The 20,510-nt window shown below is 46.3% G+C and overlaps 2 protein-coding genes across 2 annotated transcripts in view; one reads left to right on the top strand and one right to left on the bottom strand.

Moving 5' to 3' along the window:
* DNA2 (DNA replication helicase/nuclease 2) overlaps nucleotides 1-11,425 on the top strand; it is a 33,308-nt gene extending 21,883 nt beyond the window's left edge. The window contains exons 13-21 of the mRNA XM_015413877.1: nucleotides 825-934; nucleotides 1,751-1,975; nucleotides 3,795-3,988; nucleotides 4,113-4,202; nucleotides 4,290-4,479; nucleotides 5,226-5,315; nucleotides 6,677-6,859; nucleotides 9,176-9,322; nucleotides 11,353-11,425. Of these exons, the coding sequence (XP_015269363.1) occupies nucleotides 825-934; nucleotides 1,751-1,975; nucleotides 3,795-3,988; nucleotides 4,113-4,202; nucleotides 4,290-4,479; nucleotides 5,226-5,315; nucleotides 6,677-6,859; nucleotides 9,176-9,322; nucleotides 11,353-11,409 (1,286 nt within the window). The 3' untranslated portion in view covers nucleotides 11,410-11,425. The remainder of the gene's footprint in view (nucleotides 1-824; nucleotides 935-1,750; nucleotides 1,976-3,794; nucleotides 3,989-4,112; nucleotides 4,203-4,289; nucleotides 4,480-5,225; nucleotides 5,316-6,676; nucleotides 6,860-9,175; nucleotides 9,323-11,352) is intronic.
* Nucleotides 11,426-13,078: 1,653 nt separating this feature from the next.
* On the bottom strand, nucleotides 13,079-18,598 carry LOC107112670 (uncharacterized protein K02A2.6-like). Its single transcript, XM_015413867.1, has 3 exons — nucleotides 15,964-18,598; nucleotides 14,775-15,825; nucleotides 13,079-13,208 (listed from the first exon to the last, which is right to left on the bottom strand). Exons 1-3 carry the CDS (start codon nucleotides 18,596-18,598, stop codon nucleotides 13,079-13,081), a joined length of 3,816 nt encoding a protein of 1,271 aa, XP_015269353.1.
* Nucleotides 18,599-20,510: the final 1,912 nt, after the last annotated feature.

Genomic DNA, 20,510 nt, shown 5'->3' with positions numbered 1-20,510 from the left:
CTCCCCACCCACCCGGCGACAGCGTTTGCAGAGCGTCTCCTGCGCACGCGCAGTAGACGCTCTTGCACTTTCGGGGGGATTTTAACATCCCCCCGAATTTTTTTTAAACTTTTTTTATTTTTGTGCACACGTGGGGACTGGCCCACGTGTGCACAAACCTCCCCCAGCTGCCCCCTCCGTGCTGATTTAAGTATCCGCACGGAGGGGGCAAGTTGGGAATTAGATATATAGATACCTTTAAGGCCGAAGGGTCAAACTGCCAGCCTCACTGTGCACACCTGCACTAGACATTTGACTGCCAAAAAAGGAAATGAAGGAAAGGCTCTTCCTCGGTTGCTTTTCTGCAACATCTGATTTTCGGTCTGCTGTCCTGTCTGTTGCGTGTGCATCTAGGAGCAAGCCACTGTGGTGCAGAGGTCACAGGGATAGGCCAGGATCAGGGAAACCCCAGTTCAAATCCCCAGGCAGTGGTGAAGCCGACTAGGTGACTTTGGGGCCAGTCATTCTTCAGCCTGAGCCACTGTGAAGATGAACTGGAGGGGAGGAGAACAACATATGCTACCCTGAGCTCCTCAGAGGAAAGGTGGGATAAAAGTGTGGCATTCCCCGAAGCTCTGCATCACCATGCTTAGGATTGGATTGTAGGAGGCATGTTGTGGCTGTACATAGAAGCAAAACTCACCAGGGTTTTGTCTTTAAAATGTTTTGATGTCATGCGATAGAAATGTATTTTTTCCTCTTAAATAACTTCTAAGTTGAAGAAGGAGCTTGCGGTTTTCGTTGCGTACAGCATTAGTGAAGTTTCTTTGCTTCGTAAATCAAAGGTCTGAATAAACCTCAGAAGCAAGCCATGAAGCAAGTGCTGCTTTCAAAGGATTACACGCTCATCGTTGGGATGCCTGGAACTGGGAAGACCACTACAATATGTGCTCTGGTGAGACCGTGACTAACAGAGTGTAGAAGTCAAACGACATGCATTTTGTTTTGTGGGGGGAATACTCTCTTTAGAGAGGCAGCAGTTCTAACATTGACAGTGTGGTAGATTCTAATACGTGGTATAACGTGTAATTAAAAATAGATTCAACACCCCTAAAGAGAAATAAATTTAACAACTAATTTAGGCAGGTTTAATGCCAATTAATGTTTGAAAATTAAGGTTTCTAGTGAATGAGTATCGATTTGAACTGGTGCTTATATCTTGAGGTAATGTTTTTCTGTAGGGTTGGGTTTTTTTAAACCTGCTTTTTTCAGCCTAAAAGTGGTTTTTTCTTAAATAACAAATGACAAAATTAACAGTGCAGTCCTTCGGAGACTCTTACTCAGGTCTACTTGGTGGGGCTTAGTCCCGGGAAAATATTTTTAGGATTGCACTGTAAAGGTTTCTTGAAGAAAGATACTGGATTCAGACACAATGGAGGGGGGCCTGGGTGTATCCTACCCAGCCTCTGATGGTCCCAGTGATGGCAGATGGAAGAAGAGGCAGAGGGGTTGTGTCAGCTGGGAGGGGATTTTGCACTGGTGGAGAGATGCCTGGTGGGTTTCTGCCTCCTACTCCTGGCAGACAAAAATGTCTGAAGACCATGGACTGTAGCTAAATGTCATAATCAGCATCTGGAGACATTCACCTATATGACTTGAACAGGTTTCTGGAAAAAGTGTCTTGCAAGGAGAAATGCAGATTAAACCGTCCACTGCAGTTCCCATACTTTAATGGTTCCTTCCTTTCCTTCTCTCCTTTCCTGCGTTTCAGGTCCGCATTCTTTATGCTTGCGGTTTCAGTGTTCTGTTGACCAGCTTTACTCACACTGCAGTCGACAATATCCTTCTGAAGCTCGCAAAGTTCAAGGTCGGTTTTTTGCGGCTGGGGAGAGCTCAGAAAGTTCATCCAGACATACGGAAGTTTACGGAAGAAGAAATCTGCAGATCTAGGTGTATTAAAACTGTAGGCCACTTGGAGAAGTTGTATGATAGTCAGGTAAGAAAAACAGTGGTCGGTGTTGTAGAACTTCTCAAAAGTGTATCCCAGAGAGAGCTGCCTGGAAGACAGATTGCTAGGTGGCAGGAATTTTGTTTTGGGTTTTAGACTTCACAATGCTTAAGTTTGGTAGTGAGCCCCTGGCAAACTTTAATTAAAGTGTATGGTAAAACAATTGTTCTTACACTTCTGACTTGCACAGAAAAGAAACAAAATGTTCAGATCATTCTAAGATATAACTGTATTCCATAGTTGCACGGGGCTGGATCTTACAATTCTTTCAAGTGACAGTGTAGTCTTTGTCTTTGCCAGAAACCTTCTGCCAGGGCAAGAAGCTCTTCCACGGACAGTGAGGTGCAGCACAAGTGGAGAGGCTGGAAACGTCTATTCCGCAATCAGAGCTTCACTTGTGACTTGTTGGAAATGCCCATGGGTGTGCCAGAGTGCCCTGACTGGGACGGCCAAGGCTAGCCTGATCTCATCAGACCTTGGAAGCTAAGCAGGGACAGCCCTGATTCGTATTTGGATGGGAGAACAACCGTCTAGGGTTGCTACACAAAAGCAGGCAGTGGCAAACCACCTCTGAACATCTCTTGCCTTGAAAACCGCATGAGGGATTGCCATAAGTTGGCTGTGACCTGAAGCCGCTTTCCACCAGCCCCTTGCCAGAGCATGTGGGCCTGTAATCGTAAGACACTTGTTCCTAAAATGGTAAAAACTGTCTTGTAGAGCTTGGCCATTCATAAAGTGATCCGTGAAGTTTGGTAATATTAGTCACTGTAGTTTACCTCAAATACTTCTGATGTGCGGGAGCCCCACCAGTTGCAAATCCTCTGCTTTTGCTTTGTTGTTCAGTTGCACAGTCGAGTCCGACTCTTCGCGACCCCGTGGACCACATCACGCCAGGCCCTCCTGTCTTGCGTCATCCTCCGGCGTTTGCTTAATTTCATGTTTGTTGCATCGATAACACTGTCTAACCATCTCATCCTTTGCCGTCCCCTTCTTCTTTGACCTTCAATCTTTCCCAGCATCAGGGTCTTCTCCAGTGAGTGCTCCCTTCTCATTTGGTGGCCAAAGTATTTGAGCTTCAGCTTCAGGATCTGTCCTTCCAGGGAACAGTCAGAGTTGATTTTTTTTAAGATTAAAAAAAATTAATAAATATTTTTATTAGTTTTTAAAAATTATATACAAACATATATCTTAACTTTTAAGATTGTCTGATTTGATCTCCTTGCAGTCCAAGGGACTCTCAAGAGTCTTCTCCTTTTGTTGGCAGGGTGATGTCTCTACATTTGCTTAGTGCTGCTTAAGTTTTAATAAGAATGGAATTAATGCAAGGTATGGAGTTAAACTTACCCTGTTTAGATCAACTTTTCCTCCCTTTTTTGTAGAATTCATAGTCTGTACCACTCCAAAGTCTCAGTGCAGATAGAAATAAAACGTGCTGCATGTAATGTTGTTATATATAATTAATAATTTTGCATTTTGTTGTTTTGCTGCCAAGCCACAGCTGGCTCATGGAGACCCCGTGGGGTTCTCAAGGCAAGAGACATTCAGGGGCGGTTTGCCATGTTTGCCATTGCCTTCCTTGGCAGAGTTTTCCTTGGGGGGGGGGTGTCTCCCATCCAAATACTGGCCAGGGCTGACCCTGCCTAGCTTCCGAGATCTGATGAGATCGGGCTAGCCTGGGCAATTTTGTGTTGATCAGACACTATTCTGAGCTGTGAAAATACTTGTGAATTTTCCCACATACATATGGGTTAATCCATAGAATAAAGCTTGGTAAATCGTGTTTTCTCACCTTTCCTTCCTCCCCCAGCCAATAGTCGCAACAACATGCATGGGAATAAACCATCCGATATTTACTCGTAAGCGGTTTGACTTCTGCATAGTGGATGAGGCTTCCCAGATCAGCCAGCCCATCTGCCTGGGTCCTCTCTTCTACTCGCTCCGATTTGTGCTGGTGGGAGACCATCAGCAGCTACCTCCACTCGTGCAGAATGCAGAAGCCAGGTAATCTGAGTCACTGCCGGCGGAGGCTGACCTGGCTCACTGCCGGCGGAGGCTGATCTCTCTAACAGAATTCACAAAGCCATTTGTAAGCCCGTGAACTTGACAGGCTCCTTTTTTGTAACAGGGATCTTGGCATGAGCGAAAGCTTATTTAAGAGACTGGAACAGAACAAGAATGCTGTTGTGCAGCTGAATGTACAGTACCGAATGAACAGGTACACGGAACTGCCACTTGATGCCTGGTCCATTGCAGGCAACAGAAGGTTCAAGTCTGATACTGTTTTGCTTTTTCATCTCCCTAGTAAAATTATGTCGCTGAGTAACAAGCTGATGTATGACGGCAAACTGGAATGTGGCTCTGAGAGGGTGTCCAAAGCTGTGGCGGATTTACCAAATTTAAAAGGGTTGAAACTGGAGCAGCTTCCCTCGGAGACATGGCTCAAGGAAACACTGGATCCGAACAACGCTGTTTGTTTTCTTAACACGGAGAAGGTAGCTATCGCTTGCTCTCCCTTTGCTCTTCCCCTCAAAAGCAGTTCTGTTCCATTTTTGAATTTCGTTTTATTCTATTAAAACATGGAAAGCAAAATGTTTTTGAACTGTCATATGTTGGCATGATTACTATGCCTGCTTATGATAAAGGAGAATAGACAAAGTCTGTAAGTGGATAGAGTGGTGGAAGAAGAGGAGACTGGATTTATACCTCGCTCATCATTACCCGAAGGAATCTCAGAGCGGCTTACAATCCCTTTCCCCTCCCCACCCCTCCCCAAAACAGACACCCTGTGAAGTAGGTGGGGCCGAGAGAGCTCTGTCAAGAACTGCCCTTGAGAGAATAGCTCTGAAAGAACTTATGACTGACCCAAGGTCACACCAGGAGCTGCATGTGAAGGAGTGGGGAATCAAACCCGTACCTCCCAGATTAGAGTCCGTGCTCCTAACCACTACACCAAACTGGATAACCTGGGTTTGAATCCCCACTTTTGCTGTGGAAGCTCACTGGGTGACCTTGGGCCCATCCCAGTCTCTCAGCTTGGCGTGCATCACAAGGTGGTTTTTGTGAGAAAATGGAGGAGGAGAGAACAATGTTCTAAATTGCTTTGAATCCCAGCTGTGGGGAGTGGGATATAAATAAATAAATGCAAATGCAGGCAGTTTTTCTACCATAAACAAATAAAATTAATGTTTTTTTCTAATTCAGCAAACAATGTTTGGCCTTTTTATATGTTTAAATTTAGGTTCCAGCACCAGAGCATACAGAAAAAGGTGGCATAAGTAACATGACAGAGGCCAAATTAGTACTCTTCCTGACATCTCTGTTTATCCAGGTATCTCTCTTTCATTTACTATTTGGAGGAAAGGGTGTTTTTAAATTAAATACAATCAATCTGAACACTTAAACCTTGCTTAATAAATCGAGGTAGGTTTTTTTTAGTTTGTTAGCTCTTCATGGTTTTTATATACAATCTAATGTGTGAAAGGCTCTTCTAACAGTGTGAATGGGTTTCTCAGCATTCAAACGAGGACTTGCAGAAGTGTACCATGCATGCTGGCCAGCTAGCAATGACACAGATGTTGCCTTTGCAATGGCTAGCAGTGTTGAAAAAAATACCTCTCTGTTCGGTGAATGGAGCATTTGCACCCCAGTAAGACCTAGATCACATCATTTTTGGTCAAAAACTTGCCTCTGTGATTGAAAAAGACATTTAGGTATCTGAAGAAGTGGGCTTGCACGCAAAAGCTGATACCCAGAATTAAATTTTGTTAGTCTTAAAGGTGCCACTGGACTCAGATGTTGTTCTCCTGCTTCAGTCCAACATGGTGATGACCCACCTGAAGGTAGCAAAAGGACATCCATAATTAAAAATATAGTTACGTTTCTTTTAGGGTACAGTGCTACATAAGAACATAAGAGAAGCCAATGTTGAATCAGGCCAATGGCCCAGCCAGTCCAACACTCTGTCACACAGTGGCCAAAAATACCAGGTGCCATCAGGAGGTCCAGCAGTGGGGCCAGGATACTAGAAGCCCTCCCACTGTTGCCCCCCCCCCCAGCACCAAGAATACAGAACATCACTTGCCCCAGACAGAGAGTTCCTATCTATACTTTGTGGCCACTGATGGACCTCTGTTTATCCAATTCCCTCTTGAAGCCGTCCATGCTTGTAGCCGCCACCACCTCCTGTAGCAGTGAATTCCATGTGTTATTCACTCTTTGGGTGAAGAAGTACTTCCTTTTATACCTTTTCTACCATAAATACCATCTTCACATATATTGGGTATGTGTGTCAACCAGTGTTCCCTCTAAGCTGAGTTAGTGTGAGCCATCTCGCAGTTTTTTAGCCTCCGCCTCACACATTTTTGTCTCAGCTCAGGAAGGAGGGCTCCGGAGCAAACTAGTTGATGCAGCAGCCAAATCGCTCGCTCACAGCTTTAATGCCACTAGCTCACAAAATAGAATTTTTGCTCACAAGACTCCACAGCTTAGATGGAACATTGGTGTCAACCATTTAATTTTCATAGCTGCAAATATAATTCTTAGCGTAGGTCTCATTTGACTTAGTTTGTATCTAAATAAATATTTTGTTTGTATGTCATAGTTTGCTGAAGGGTTGATTCACAGAATATGCTCTTGAATGACTTTTGTTTCTTGATACCCATAATGTAAAGCCTTTGTGTTATCTCTTAGGCTGGCTGCAAGCCATCAGATATTGGGGTCATATCACCGTACAGACATCAGCTAAAGATAATCACAGACCTAATGACAAGTTCGTACATCAATAAGGTTGAAGTAAATACTGTGGACAAGTACCAAGGGAGAGATAAAAGTATCATCATAGTCTCTTTTGTGAGGAATCATAGCGATGGAAATGTAAGTAAGCCACATTTGGGAACTGTTGAGCCATTCCTAGGTTTTTGATAGTTCAGACTTAAGTCAACTTAAAACCGTCCTTGCCTGGACATTGTGTGTGTGCATAAGGTGCTGTCTAGTCTGGTGAAGAGGGGCTTCCAAGGCAAGTGGGAAGCAGAGGTGGTTTTGCCACGGCCTTCCTCTGCAGGGTCTTCCTTGGTGGCCTCCCTTCCAAGTACTGACCCTGCTTAGCTTCCGGGATTTGACGAGATTGGGCTACATCATGCTGCTGTCCCTCCCAACGTGGAAGTCAGTGGTAAAGAAAAATACTAAATGTACATATTTGTTAAAATGATCAGAAAAGTAAATACATTTTTGCAATGGTAAGAGAAAGTGTCTCAGAATTACTGTACAGATGGCACCTTACTCTGTATGTATATATATAAAATCTTCTCTTCGTGATGCTACAGATGCTATGATAACATTGGTTCATACCTTCCCAAAAGATGGAGTTGCAAAAAAAAGTGGCAGCTGAGATATGATCAGATAACAATAAAAAAAATTAACACCAGATCCAATATAGGTTGTATTAAATTTATTTGCAGATCTGACTCTGGTGTTTTCTCATGCCGATAGATTGCTTTATGGTTTGTTATATTCTTACATCTTGTTGCTTTATTAGCTGCCTTAAGTCTAAAGAGACAAGGTGGGGGATACATATTTTAAATAAATACATTCCTTGCAAGAGCAAGGATCCAAATGACTTCACAGTTAGCCTAAAAGATCAAGATCTTCAGACGTGTTCTTTGAAGGGCCTAAAGGATCTTCAGATGTGTTCTTTGAAGAGCTCCTGCAGCATGCTTGGCCAACCAGTTTTGAAACAGTGGATAGCAGTCTTATCTCTTCTTTCTTCAAAATAAACCCAGTACAGATGCCTCAGGACATACACGATCCTTGGATGTACCTACAATAGCTGTTGAGTTGTGGTTTTAATTTTCCTGCAGATGACATGTGGTCAGGAATATTTTATATTCCTTTTGTAAGCAGATATGAAAAGTGCAACTTGCTACTCTGGTCTGAAGGGCTTCAATGGTGCCTGTGACAAATTCATTTTCTCCTGGGAGGTTGGCAAGCAGCAAACCTCCACTTGGCATTTTAAAAGTTTTCTTTTCTTTTCTCTGGGCAGAGAACAGCTGGGAAGGAGAAAGTCCATCAATGCTTTCCAGGCTCACCTTCGTACAAATGTGAATGGGTTTAGACAAAGGGATGGTGAAGCAGGGAACAGAGAGTTTGGGGTGTCAAATTCTAGAGAGGCTGAGGAAGGAACTTTTTGTTGACGACAGGAAAAGATGCCTTGACCTGGGCTGACTGGGGTCAAGAGATGATAAAACTTCCTTGCCAGAGGAAATAGCTCACTTTCTTTGGGATGCTGCGTTCCTGAAAGGACACAGGACTCTTAACTTCTGAGGTAGCCATATTGACTATGTACTCGCCTGGGAGGCTGGGAGCAAGCTTCAAGTTCCCTGTAGAGAAATAGAACAGCTAAGCTAAAGAGCCTGTCCTATAGTTTACCATCAGTATATATAGAGGAAGGAACAGAGGTTGTGCATTTTTACCAATTTCTTTTTGTATTCCTTGTTCAATCTGGTGCTGCACTAAAAGTATGCTGATGAACATTTTCTTTTTAATAAATACTTCTACACTTTTGATGCTGGGAGCGGTTCTCTGTACCACATAGACCTCCACCATTTTGAACATGCTATTTTAAAAGGGCTCCAGGGGGGTTGGCAAGCGGCTGTTCCTCCAGGGGTGCCCAAGGCATTAATCTGTTCCGGTGGTGGCCACGTGGTGGGCAGCGGGAGACACAGAGGCCAAGCTGGGAGTCCTGTCCTTCCCAGTGGGCAATTCCTTAAAAAGGGCAGGTGGTGGTCGTGGCTACCCTGAGAGTGAAAGAGAAGCCCCTCCAGGGAGTTGGGAACCCCTGGGATCGCAGGGCGGAATAGGGCTTGCAGGTCAGAGCAGGTACGTTCTGCTACGGTGCCTGTTGTTTGAAACCTAAAACTCAATTTATTTTTAGCTAGATGCAGGACCTTAAAATCAGGTGAGCTGGAGAGGGACTGTGGCTTAGTGGTAGAGCCTCTGCTTTGCATGCAGAAGGTCCCGAGTTCATTCCCCAGTATCTCCACTTAAAATAACAAGGTAGCAGATGATGTGAAAGACCTCAGCCTGAGACCCTGGAGACCTGCTGCCAGTCTGGGTAGACAACCCTGACCTTGATGGACCAAGAGCCTGATGCAGTATAAGGCAGCTTCATGTGTCTGTCCTTGCATTCGACAGGTTGGAGAACTTCTGAAGGACTGGAGACGTCTTAATGTGGCTATTACAAGGGCTAAACACAAATTAATCATGCTGGGTTGTGTGCCTTCCTTATGCCGCTATCCTCCACTGAAGAAGTTACTCTGCCATTTGAAGAGTGAATCTATGATATCCTTTGTGTGTGTGTGTGTGTATCTTTTTATGTATATGCCATTATTTAATTGTAAAGATTATTTAGATATGCTACAATGATGAAACATTTTCCATGCATGTATACTTATTTTTTAAAAACCCTGTTCTTATTCAGATATGAGAGGCTTATAGTGCAGTTAGTGCAGGTCTAGGAAAAATACACCTACTTCCTGATGCATGAAAGAAGTTGTAAGAATCTGGTATTAGTTTCAGGCCTGTAGCCCTGGGGGAGGGCATCTGGGGGTGACGCCCCCCACGGAGGAGCCCCGTCCCACCCCAGGAGAATTCCAGACCTCCCATGCACCCTGGTGCACTGCGTTCCTTGCCCCTGCCTGCTGCAGCCTCACCAGCTCTTCCTGCTGCAGCCAAGCAGGAGCGGGAGGGAGAGGGGCAGTCTTACCAGGTCTCTCTCCCCTCCTGCTCGGCCACAGCTGGAACCAGGAAACTGCTTCCTGCTGCAGCTGAGGGACGCCCTCTCCAGGCTCTCCTCCTCCCTCTCCCCAAAGGCTGCAGAAGCAAATCAGGCTGGGAGTCCTTGGCCAGGCACAGCTGCTGGGGTGCCTGCGGCAAGAGCCGAGGCGTCTCACTGCACCTGCACCGGCAGAGCTCCTCCCCCAGTGAGGCTCTGGGGTGGGCCATTCTCCTCTGCTCTTGCTGTGCACCCCAGCAGCCATGCCTGGCCCTCCAGGGCTGGGTGGGCTTGGACCACAGCACACAGGGAAGGACTGCAGTGGCGGATACTTAGAAGAAAGGAGAGGGGGGGTTAGATCTGACAGCCCCAGAAAGGAGCTCCCCGTTTCCTTGTTTCTCTGCCCCTTCCCTCTCACCTCCCCCCACAGAACCCCCACGTGCCTACGTCACTTCTCCACATTCCTTCCCAATTCCCCACGTCCCCCCCCACCGGAAATTTTCTGGCTACGGCCCTGATCGGTTGGTTATTTCTGTCCAGCTGCACAATTCTTCCACTGTCCGTACACTAATGATGTGAATATCCCCTGAGGTGGTTAAAGCTATTCTCAACTTTTTAGATATATTGAACTCAGATTTAATACTAGGATGCATCTGGAGAAATGTTAAAACACATTGGTGTGGCACGTTTTGTAGTGAGGGCTGGAATTCACCCTAAAATTCCCTCCTGGGGTATGGAATAACTTAAAATCAAAGTGTTTAAAACTTTCTGGGGAACTTGATAGTCAAGTTGACTCTGACCATTTTTTCCCCTTACCTATTGTGAACCAGCATGTTCCATACTGAGTGTGACGCCAGGTTTAGATTTGATCCAATGCCAAAATTAGAAATGTTAATCTTATTTATTTCATTTGTACCCTTTCTTTCTCCTCAATGGGAAAACATAAGAACGTAAGAGAAGCCAGTGTTGGATCAGGCCAATGGCCCATCCAGTCCAGCACTTCGTCACAAAGTGGTCAGAAATACTAGTTCCCATCAGGAGGTCCACCAGTGGGACCAGGACACTAGAAGCCCTCCAACTGTCCCACCCCCCCCTTTTTTTTCCCCCCCCCCCCAGCACCAAGAATACAGAGCATCACTCGCCCCAGACTGAGAATTCCTATCTATACCTTATGGCTAGTAGCGACGGATGGACCTCTCTGCTCCATATGTTTATCCAATTCCCTCTTGAAGCCTTCCATGCTTGTAGCCGCCACCACTTCCTGTGGCAGTGAATTCCATGTGTTAATCACTATTTGGGTGAAGAAGTACTTCCTTTTATCTGTTCTAACCCATCTGCTCAGCAATTTCATTGAGTGCACAAAGCAGCTAACATCGTTCTACTCTTTTCCATTTCATCCTCACAACAACTCTGTGAGGTAGATTAGGCTAAGAATGTGTGACTGGCCCAAGTTCACCCAGCAGGTTTCCATAGCAGAGGGTAGGTTTGAACCTGAGTCTCCCAGATTTTAATCTGATTGAGCATTACACGCTGCTGGCTTTGTATCTTCTCTGGTCTCATACGTGTTCCAAAATTTATTTTCCTCAACATCTCTCACATTTTCACTCTTCCATTAGGGGCCCATGAATATGCCTTTTGTTGTAACCTCCTGTGACAAAGAGTTTTAAGACATCAAGCGGAAAATCTCTTCCTATGCTGCTGAAATTTTCAATTACAGTGGAAACTTGAAAGCCATATTGTCAACTGCATTTCATTTTAGTGTACGTTTTTTTTCTTGTAAACGTGAATTTCTTGGTACAAAGTTGGATATTTTTAACACTTGGACTCATGACTGTGTTGGAACAAGACTTTGAAATAACTTTGGAGATTTAAACAGCTGCTTTTATCCCCTCTGATGAATAGTGTTTGTGCCATGTGAACCAGCCAAAGCTAAACCTTCTACTTTCTTACTGATAATTTGAGGTGTGTGGCAAGGCTTGAATGTGTGCTTAGTTCTCCCACTAGTGTTATCGGGAATTCAAATGCCTTAAATTTGGCTGATTTATTACTTTTTAAAGACAAAAATAGACACTAACATATACCATAGCACAATGATTACTATAATACATAACACACAGACAATGTCTTGTGTTTTCTATATGTGAAATCTTGGATGTGAATCTCAAGTTGTCATTCATATTGCTTTCTCTTGTTGAGCGTTAACAGATTTAGGATTGGTGAATTGGATATGAAGTTCTGCTAATGCCAGGACCACAGATCTGATCTTTGCTTTCCTTTCTTCTCCCCAGCAGCTGTTTTCAACCCTGGGAAAGTTGACTCCTGGGGCTGTGAGACCTGCATGGAGCAACTGCCAAGACGAGTGGGTGGACAGCAGTGAAGGGGGGGGGGAAATGGGCAAAACCATTCTCTCCTGCCTCTTTTCTGTTAGTGGAGGAAGGTTGATTTTACCCCCTCCTCACAGCAGCCCGCCCACCTGCAGGGCTGTTGTTCTACATGAGTCCCAAAACCTCAGGGTCAGAAAGGAATACGGAGGGGAGAAGTAAAGGGGAAAGTTAACGGCTGTCAGAACCTTCTACTGATTGAATGGGGAACCCAACCCATTAATCTTACAGCTTTCTGAACAAGGCTGTCTAGTAACCTAAAATATGACATAATATCATATTCCAAGAAAGGTCTCTTCCCCTCCTGATGTGCCATTGTCATTTGAAGACTTCCCAGGACTTGTTTTTCTTGTCTCAGAGCTTGTGGGGGAGGAGAAGTTACTAGTTACACAAATAACTTGGTGCAACCCCTTACCCCCCCCCCCCCGAATCAGCATTGCAGCCTGCTTAATTCCTCTTCTGTATGGATTGCTTCTCCCGATTTGACATAGAGAGTGAGATTTTAGTGAGGAGTGACTAGTGAGGAGATTTTAGTAAGAAAGATCTGAGCATTTGACCTTTCTCGTTTGAAACACCAAACTTGTTATAATTGTTGGGGAAGAAAGAACCGCAGATTCCAAATGCATTATATGTCCCAGTGCCTTCTTGATTTTAAAGCAGAGCACTAATCCATGTCACTGGGTATCATAAATACCTCTCAAGTAGGTTCTCTGGGAAACTACCTCATAACCTGCAACTTTGAACTTGGAAATATGTTGGTGCTGTTCACTGTGTTCATGGTTCCATTTAACGGATGCAGTTTTTCACTGGGTATGCATAATTTTTTGAAACTCTGTGTCAAGCGCTTAAATTCTCATTACTTTTTGTACTGTAATAAACATTTGATATTAACTTGCATTTCTAGTACAAATAGTTTCATCGTGTTTTAATTTCATATGTGATTCAAGCTGCACTAACTTTACTAGGGCTAACAAACCTTGCTTGCAAATTGCTACCACTTTGATTCTTTGTGATGAATGAAATGAGGTTGGGGGGCTTTGGTGAACTTGTGTCCACACCCATGTCTTCCAGGCTATCAGTGAGCAACAAATGACTAACGCAGATAAGCAATACAGAAAAAGCTTTTGTGAGCTAGTAACTTCTCAGCCTCTGCATGACCACTATGAAATGAGTGGACTGTGATCCTAAGCAAGCTTACTTGGCAAAGTGTTACTATAAGATTCGTATCTATCTTGCCATGTCTTTGCATTGACAGTGTAATTTTACGCAGTTATTGATTTAACCGTCTTCAGAATGCAACAGAAAGGATTTTAATGTTTTGTTGAAAGCAGCAGGGCTTCTGTCATGAGACAATGCTTAGGACCTGCCAAGCATTCAGAGAGGGTCACACATGGACTGAGCCAGTATCCAGCAACATTCTAAATATTTAAGAGCGCTTGAGTTTTCTTAACAGGAGGTGGCACTTCCATTGTTTCACCCCTACAAGCGCTCATGCACGCCCCCCCCCCCGAAGTCTTTGCCTTGAAAAAACTTAAAGGCAGTTGTGCTTTATTAACTGTGTGGTTGGACACAGGCCACTGCTGTCTTGCAGGCTGTCTTATGCTGCTGGTTCACCTTTGCAGAGTAAAATGTGCCATGCTTCTGGAGCTGTGTTTCGGTAATAGTGGGTTAGGTGATTTTATTTATACTAACTGCAACAAGGACCATCTCCATGGATGTGGAGTACAGCATATGGATTTATACTCTGCTGAGTTAACTTGGATTCTTATGCTTATTCCACTTGTTTTAGAAAGCTCAGGCCTGTTTACAGTTTTCTTTCCACCTTCCCAGTGGTCTTCCTGCCAGGCACCAGTGATGTCTATTCCTGCTTACAGGATTAGGTGGTCTAAGACTAGTCACTGCATTGGTCAGATACTTGCTAGTATTTGAGCACTGATTTTAATTTGAAGCTAACCCCTTGAAATAGGGAAAACCAAAGAGACAGTCCCCTGATAATGGGCAATGCAAGGGAGAAGAGCATGTTGTTGTTCAGTCGCACAGTCAAGTCCGACTCTTCGTGACCCCATGGACCAGATCACGCCAGGTGTTAAGTATGACACTTAACTCGGAGGAACAGTTCAAACAGTGATTTCAGCTTTATTTCAGTGAGATCAGCATACAGGCTCAGCCTTGTAAGGACTAGACCAGCTAGACAACTTCCATAGGCAAAACGGCAACTTATATACAATTCTGGCTGAGATAGCCACACCTACAATGTTTCACAACAACCAATCACATTAGGTATGTTACATCCAATCACAATCGATACATAACGTCCAATCAAACCCATTCCCTCCAGAATACACACCATTGGTCAGTATTTACAATCCGCATAATGAGCTATGGCAGATCAAGCTCTTACCATTATGTCTCTCAAGACATAACTCCTCCCCCCTTAGATGGCATCACACTGATAGTCAGATAGATAGGGAGGGGCCCTTCGGGTTCTTTGTGACCTGCGAAGTGTGGGGGCTTCGTCAGGTCCGGGGACTGGCCCAGGGTCAGCGCTTGGCATTGCAGGGCTTCCTGGCTCGGTAGGGTTGGAGAGTGCATGGGTCTGTCCTGACTCAGGTTCTAAACGAGAACCGGCAGCACTCACCTCTTCTGGAGGCAAGTGGGACTCGAGCCCAAGATTTGCGGGAGCCCATCGTTGTCGGAGTTGGTCGATGTGGCGGCGTACCGTGCGGTCATCAGGTAGACGGACCACATACATTCGTGAGCCCAGTCGGTCGGTGACCTCAGCTGGAAGCCACTGGTGACCCTGCTGAACACTAAGTCCCTGGGCTGGAACTCTCTTACTGGCTCTGGAGTTTCAGCCTCCTTCTCCCTGCTGACATCTAAGTCAGGATGCAACCGATCTAGTAGGGTAGTGAGTTGGCGCTTCATGAGAAGCTCGGCCGGGCTTCTCCCCGTGGCTGAGTTAGGCGTGATGTGCTGCCGCAACAGGAACTCAGCCACTCTGTAGTCCCAGTCATCGCCTGGCAGCCTGGCGAGGGACTCTTTTGCTGTTCGCACCATGCGCTCGGCCTGGCCATTTGAGGCCGGGTGGAATGGTGCTGTTGTGACATGCCGGATGCCGTAGCCCTCTAGGAAGTCTGCAAATTCCCTAGAGGTAAGTTGAGGGCTGTTGTCCGACACCAGCACTTCAGGTAGCCCATGGGTGGCAAACAATTGGTGCAAAGCCTTTATTAAGTTCGCCGACGTTGTGCTTCGCATGGGGACTACCTCGAGCCATTTTGAGTGTGCATCCACCACCACCAATAGCATTTGCCCATGAATCGGGCCCGCAAAGTCGACATGTAGCCTTGACCAAGGCTTTTCAGCTCTTTCCATTGCTAAAGGTGGGGTGTGTGTTGGCTCTGGGCGGGACTGTTGGCAGGTATAGCAGCCTTGAACCCTTTCTTCAATGTTTGCATCAATCCCTGGCCACCATACGTACCCTCTGACCAGTGCCTTCATATGGACGATCCCTGGGTGACCTGAGTGCAGGGACTCTAACACCCTCCTCCGCAGGCTTGGGGGGATCACCACCCTGTTCCCCCAGAGAATGCACCCCCTGGAGATCGAGAGTTCTGTTTTCCGCATATTGTATGCCTTGAACTCTGGTTCAAACACGGCGCTCGGCCACCCCCTCAACACCCAGTTCAATACTCTTGCTAACACAGAGTCTTTTTTTGTTTCGGAGGCAAATTCTCCGGACCGCAGTGGAGACTGAGGCAGTTCATCAAGTAGACACACGTCCGCTGTGGGCACTGGAGCAGGATCAACAGGCTCTGGCAGGGGACAACGGCTTAGAGCGTCGGCGTGGCCGATAGCCTTCCCAGGCCTGTGCTCCAAATCGTACTCGTATGCCGATAAGCATAGCGTCCAGTGTAGCATACGAGGGGAAATAATGTTCGGGGTTGGGTGGTTGGGAGCGAAAATGCCCAAGAGGGGCTTGTGATCAGTCACGATTAAGAACCTGCACCCATACACAAAATCGTGAAACTTCTTCACGGCAGCAATTATGGCCAGACCCTCTTTGTCAATCTGGGCATAATTTTTTTGGGCCCCAGACAATGACCTAGAATAGTAGGCTACGGGTGCCTCAGACCCATCGGCCATACGATGGCTTAACACTGCCCCAATACCATAAGGCGACACATCGGCTGCTAAAACCAACATTTTACCCTCGTCAGAATGCATTAGTACTGCATCAGACGTGAGGAGAGCTTTTACATTTCGGAAAGCGGTCTGCTGCCGCTGTCCCCAAACCCATTGGGAACCTTTATTCAGTAGTTGGTGGAGGGGTTGTGCAACAGACGCTTTGTGGGGAATAAATGAATGATAAAAATTAAGTAGTCCTAAGAAGGACTGTAGCTCTTTTTGTGACTGTGGTCTGGGGGCATTATGTATTGCCGACACCTTTGATTTCGTTGGGTGCACCCCGTGTTCGTCAATTTGGAACCCAAGGAATTCGACACTCGGAACCCCTATAGCACACTTAGACTTTTTAAGTCTCAACCCTGCATTTTTGAAACGTTCCAGAACGGCCCTGACCCGTTCCAGTAGCTCCTTATCGTCTGCCCCCGCAATAAGTACGTCATCAAAATATGGTATTACTCCCTTTAGACCCCGCAGCAGCCCTTCCATTAGACCCTGGAAAATTCCCGGCGCTACATTTATACCAAACTGGAGGCGTCTGACCCGGAAAGCCCCCCTATGCGTAACGATTGTCTGCGCCTCGGCCGTTTTGTCATCCACCAATAGCTGCTGATATGCTTGCGCGAGGTCTAATTTACCAAACACTTTTCCCTCACCCAATGAGGCCAACACATGAGAGATAACAGGTACAGGGTACGAATGTTGTTGCAACGCTTTGTTAAGTGTACATTTATAGTCAGCACAAATTCTAATGGAGCCATCTGACTTTACAGGAGTAACAATTGGCGTTTCCCATTTGCTGCTGGGAACTGGCTCTAGAACCTGCTGCTCAATGAGTTTGTCTAACTCGGCCTCTATCTTTGGCCGTATCGATATTGGTACCTTCCTGTATTTGAGGCGAATAGGCCCTACCAGGGGGTTTAAATCGAAGGAAACTGGGGTACCTGTGAAGGTTCCCAACCCTTTTGCAAAAACTTGAGGAAACTTGTCGTACACATATTTCCATTTATCCTCACATACCATATTATTAACACCGGTAACAGAGATTCCCAATGGGTCGAACCAATCTAGCCCCAATAAACTCACCCTGTTCCCCTCGGCAACAATCAAGGACAGGGATGCACACAACTCTTTAAATCGAACCTCGAATTCTGCTTCCCCTGCAAGTGGTATCCGGCGCCCCTGGAAATCGGCAAGTCGGGCGTTGGTTGTCAGAAGACGACTGCGGCTTCTCGTGGGGAACAGGCGATCGAGGGTCTGCGTCGAGATGATGGTCCGGGTTGACCCAGAGTCGACCTCGAAATCGTAGGGCACCCCATCCAGGAACAGGGTGACGATGATTTTCTGCTGGCGGCTTCCTCCAGTTGCCAGGACCGTCGAGGAGCAGGACTTGCGGCTGGCTGATGACCTGGAGACTGGTCTGGAGCCGGTGGGTTGGTGGCGGCTGGTCTGGTCGCGTTGACTTTGTCTCGACCCTCCTGCGAAGGCTTTTTTCCCTGTCAGCGGTGATCTTGTCTTTGCTTTACACACTCGGGTGATGTGCCCGCACTTTCCGCAAGCGCGGCAGATCAGCTCTTTGGCCCAACAGGTGTCGCGCTCGTGCTTCCCGCCACAGCCTAGGCACAGCCGTTGCTGCACAGGTTTTGTTGCAGTCCGCTGTGGGTGGTTGGAGCGAGCTTCCGTGACATCATCCACGTCCTCCGCTACCTCCTCACCGGTTGCTTGGTGATGAACGCGTGGTTCTGCTGTACCGGGGCGTTGTCGCACCTCCCTTGTTGATTTCTCTGCGGCCTCAGCGGCGACGGCTGCCTCGAATGCATCTTTGAATGTGAGGGCCTTGCGAGCAAGCAAACGCTGTTGCAATTGCGCGTCTCTCAGGCCGCACACCACACGGTCACGCAACGCCTTCTCAAGGTTTTCAAAATTGCAGGGCCTTGCCGCCTTCCTGAGTGCCGCCACGAACTCAGCCACAGATTCCCGGGGGCCCTGCCGTCGCTCATAGAAGGCGTGTCGGGAAGTGATCTCTGACGGTTGAGGTGAAAAACAGGCCTTCAACTTCTCGGTCAGTGTCGTATACGGTACGGTCTTGATATTGTCTGGCGTCACCAATGATCGGGCGATGTCAAATACCTCTTTCCCACAGGAACACAGCAAGGCTGCTCGCTTCTTCGCTGCATCTGTCACTTGGCAGTTCTCAAGGAAAAACTCAAACCTTGTCAGGTAGGAGTCCCAATCTTCCGATAGTGGCTCGAACGGCTCGAACTGCTTGTTGTAGCTCATTCTCGGGGGTCACAGGAACGCCCTGCTCCGTCGGTTGCTCGCCAGCTGGTTGAACCTCCTCCGTTGTTCCGAATAGCGGGGCTGCCTACCTGCTATATCCCATCCACGTCGCCAGATGTTAAGTATGACACTTAACTCAGAGGAACAGTTCAACAAGTGATTTCAGCTTTATTTCAGTGATAACAGCATGAAGGCTCAGCCTTGTAGGTGCTAGACCAGTTAGACAACTTCCATAGGCAAAACGGCAACTTATATACAATTCTGGCTGAGATAGCCACACCTACAATGTTTCACAACAACCAATCACATTAGGTATGTTACATCCAATCACAATCGATACATAACGTCCAATCAAACCCATTCCCTCCAGAATGCACACCATTGGTCAGTATTTACAATCCGCATAATGAGTTATGGCAGATCAAGCTCTTACCATTATGTCTCTCAAGACATAACACCAGGCCTTCCTGTCTTCTGCTGTGCTCTGAAGTTTGCTCAATTTCATGTTCGTTGTATCTATGACACTGTCTAACCATCTCATCCTTTGCCGTCCCCGTCTTCTTTGACCTTCAATCTTTCCCAGCATCAGGGTCTTCTCCAGTGAGTGCTCCCTTCTCATTTGGTGGCCAAAGTATTTGAGCTTCAGTTTCATTATCTGGCCTTCCAGGGAACAGTCAGGGTTGATTTCTTTGAGGATTGACTGATTTGTTCTTCTTGCAGTCCAAGGGACTCTCAAGAGTCTTCTCCAGCACCATAGTTCAAAAGAATCTATTCTTCGGCGCTCGGCCTTCCTTATAGTCCAGCTCTCGCAGCCATACATGACTACTGGGAATACCATTGCTTTGACCATGCGGACTTTTGTTGGCAGGGTGATGTCTCTACTTTTTATCATGCTGTTTAGGTTCGCCATCGCTTTCCTCCCAAGGAGCAGGCGTCTTTTAATTTCATGGCTGCAGTCACAGTCTGCGGTGATCTGGGATCCCAGGAACGTGAAGTCTGTCACTACTTCCACGACTTCCCCTTCTATTTGCCAAGGAGTGATGGGGCCGGATGCCATGATCTTAGTTTTTTTGATGTTGAGCTTCAAGCCCACTTTTGCGCTCTCCTCTTTTACTCTGAGCAAGAGGCTCTTTAGATCCTTTTCACTTTCAGCCATTAGAGTGGTATCATCTGCATATCTGAGGTTGTTGATCTTTTCCCCAGCAATCTTAATTCCCGCTTGTGATTCATCCAGGCCAGCATTTCGCATGATGTACTCTGCATATATATTAAATAAGCAAGGTGACAGTATACATCCTTGTCGTACTCCTTTTCCTATGCTGAACCAATCAGTTGTTCCGTATCCGGTTCTAACTGTCGCTTCTTGGCCCTTATACAGGTTTCTCAAGAGACATGTGAGGTGGTCTGGTACTCCCATCTCTTTAAGGACCTGCCATAGTTTGTTGTGATCCACACAGTCAAAGGCTTTAGCATAGTCAATGAAGCAGAAGTAGATATTTTTCTGGTACTCTCTTGCTTTCTCCATAATCCAGCGAATGTTGGCAATATGATCTCTCGTTCCTCTACCTCTTCGAAACCCAGCTTGTACTTCTGGTAGTTCTCTATCCACGTACTGTTGAAGCCTAGCTTGTAGGATCTTGAGCATGACCTTGCTAGCGTGTGATATGAGTGCAATTGTGCGATAGTTTGAACATTCCTTGGCATTGCCCTTCTTTGGGATTGGAATGTATACTGATCTTTTCCAATCCTGTGGCCACTGTTGCGTTTTCCAAATTTGCTGGCAAATGGAGTGCAGAACTTTAACAGCATCATCTTCTAAGACTTTGAATAGCTCAGCTGGAATACCATCACCTCCACTAGCTTTGTTGTTAGTAATGCTTTCTAAGGCCCATTTAACTTCACATTCCAGGAT

The sequence above is a fragment of the Gekko japonicus genome, unplaced genomic scaffold (assembly GCF_001447785.1).
Source record: "Gekko japonicus isolate JY-2015 unplaced genomic scaffold, Gekko_japonicus_V1.1 scaffold1178, whole genome shotgun sequence".
NCBI classification, from domain to species: domain Eukaryota; kingdom Metazoa; phylum Chordata; class Lepidosauria; order Squamata; family Gekkonidae; genus Gekko; species Gekko japonicus.
The sequence above is the reverse complement of the archived record's forward strand: the minus strand, read 5'-3'. Positions and strand labels throughout refer to the sequence as shown.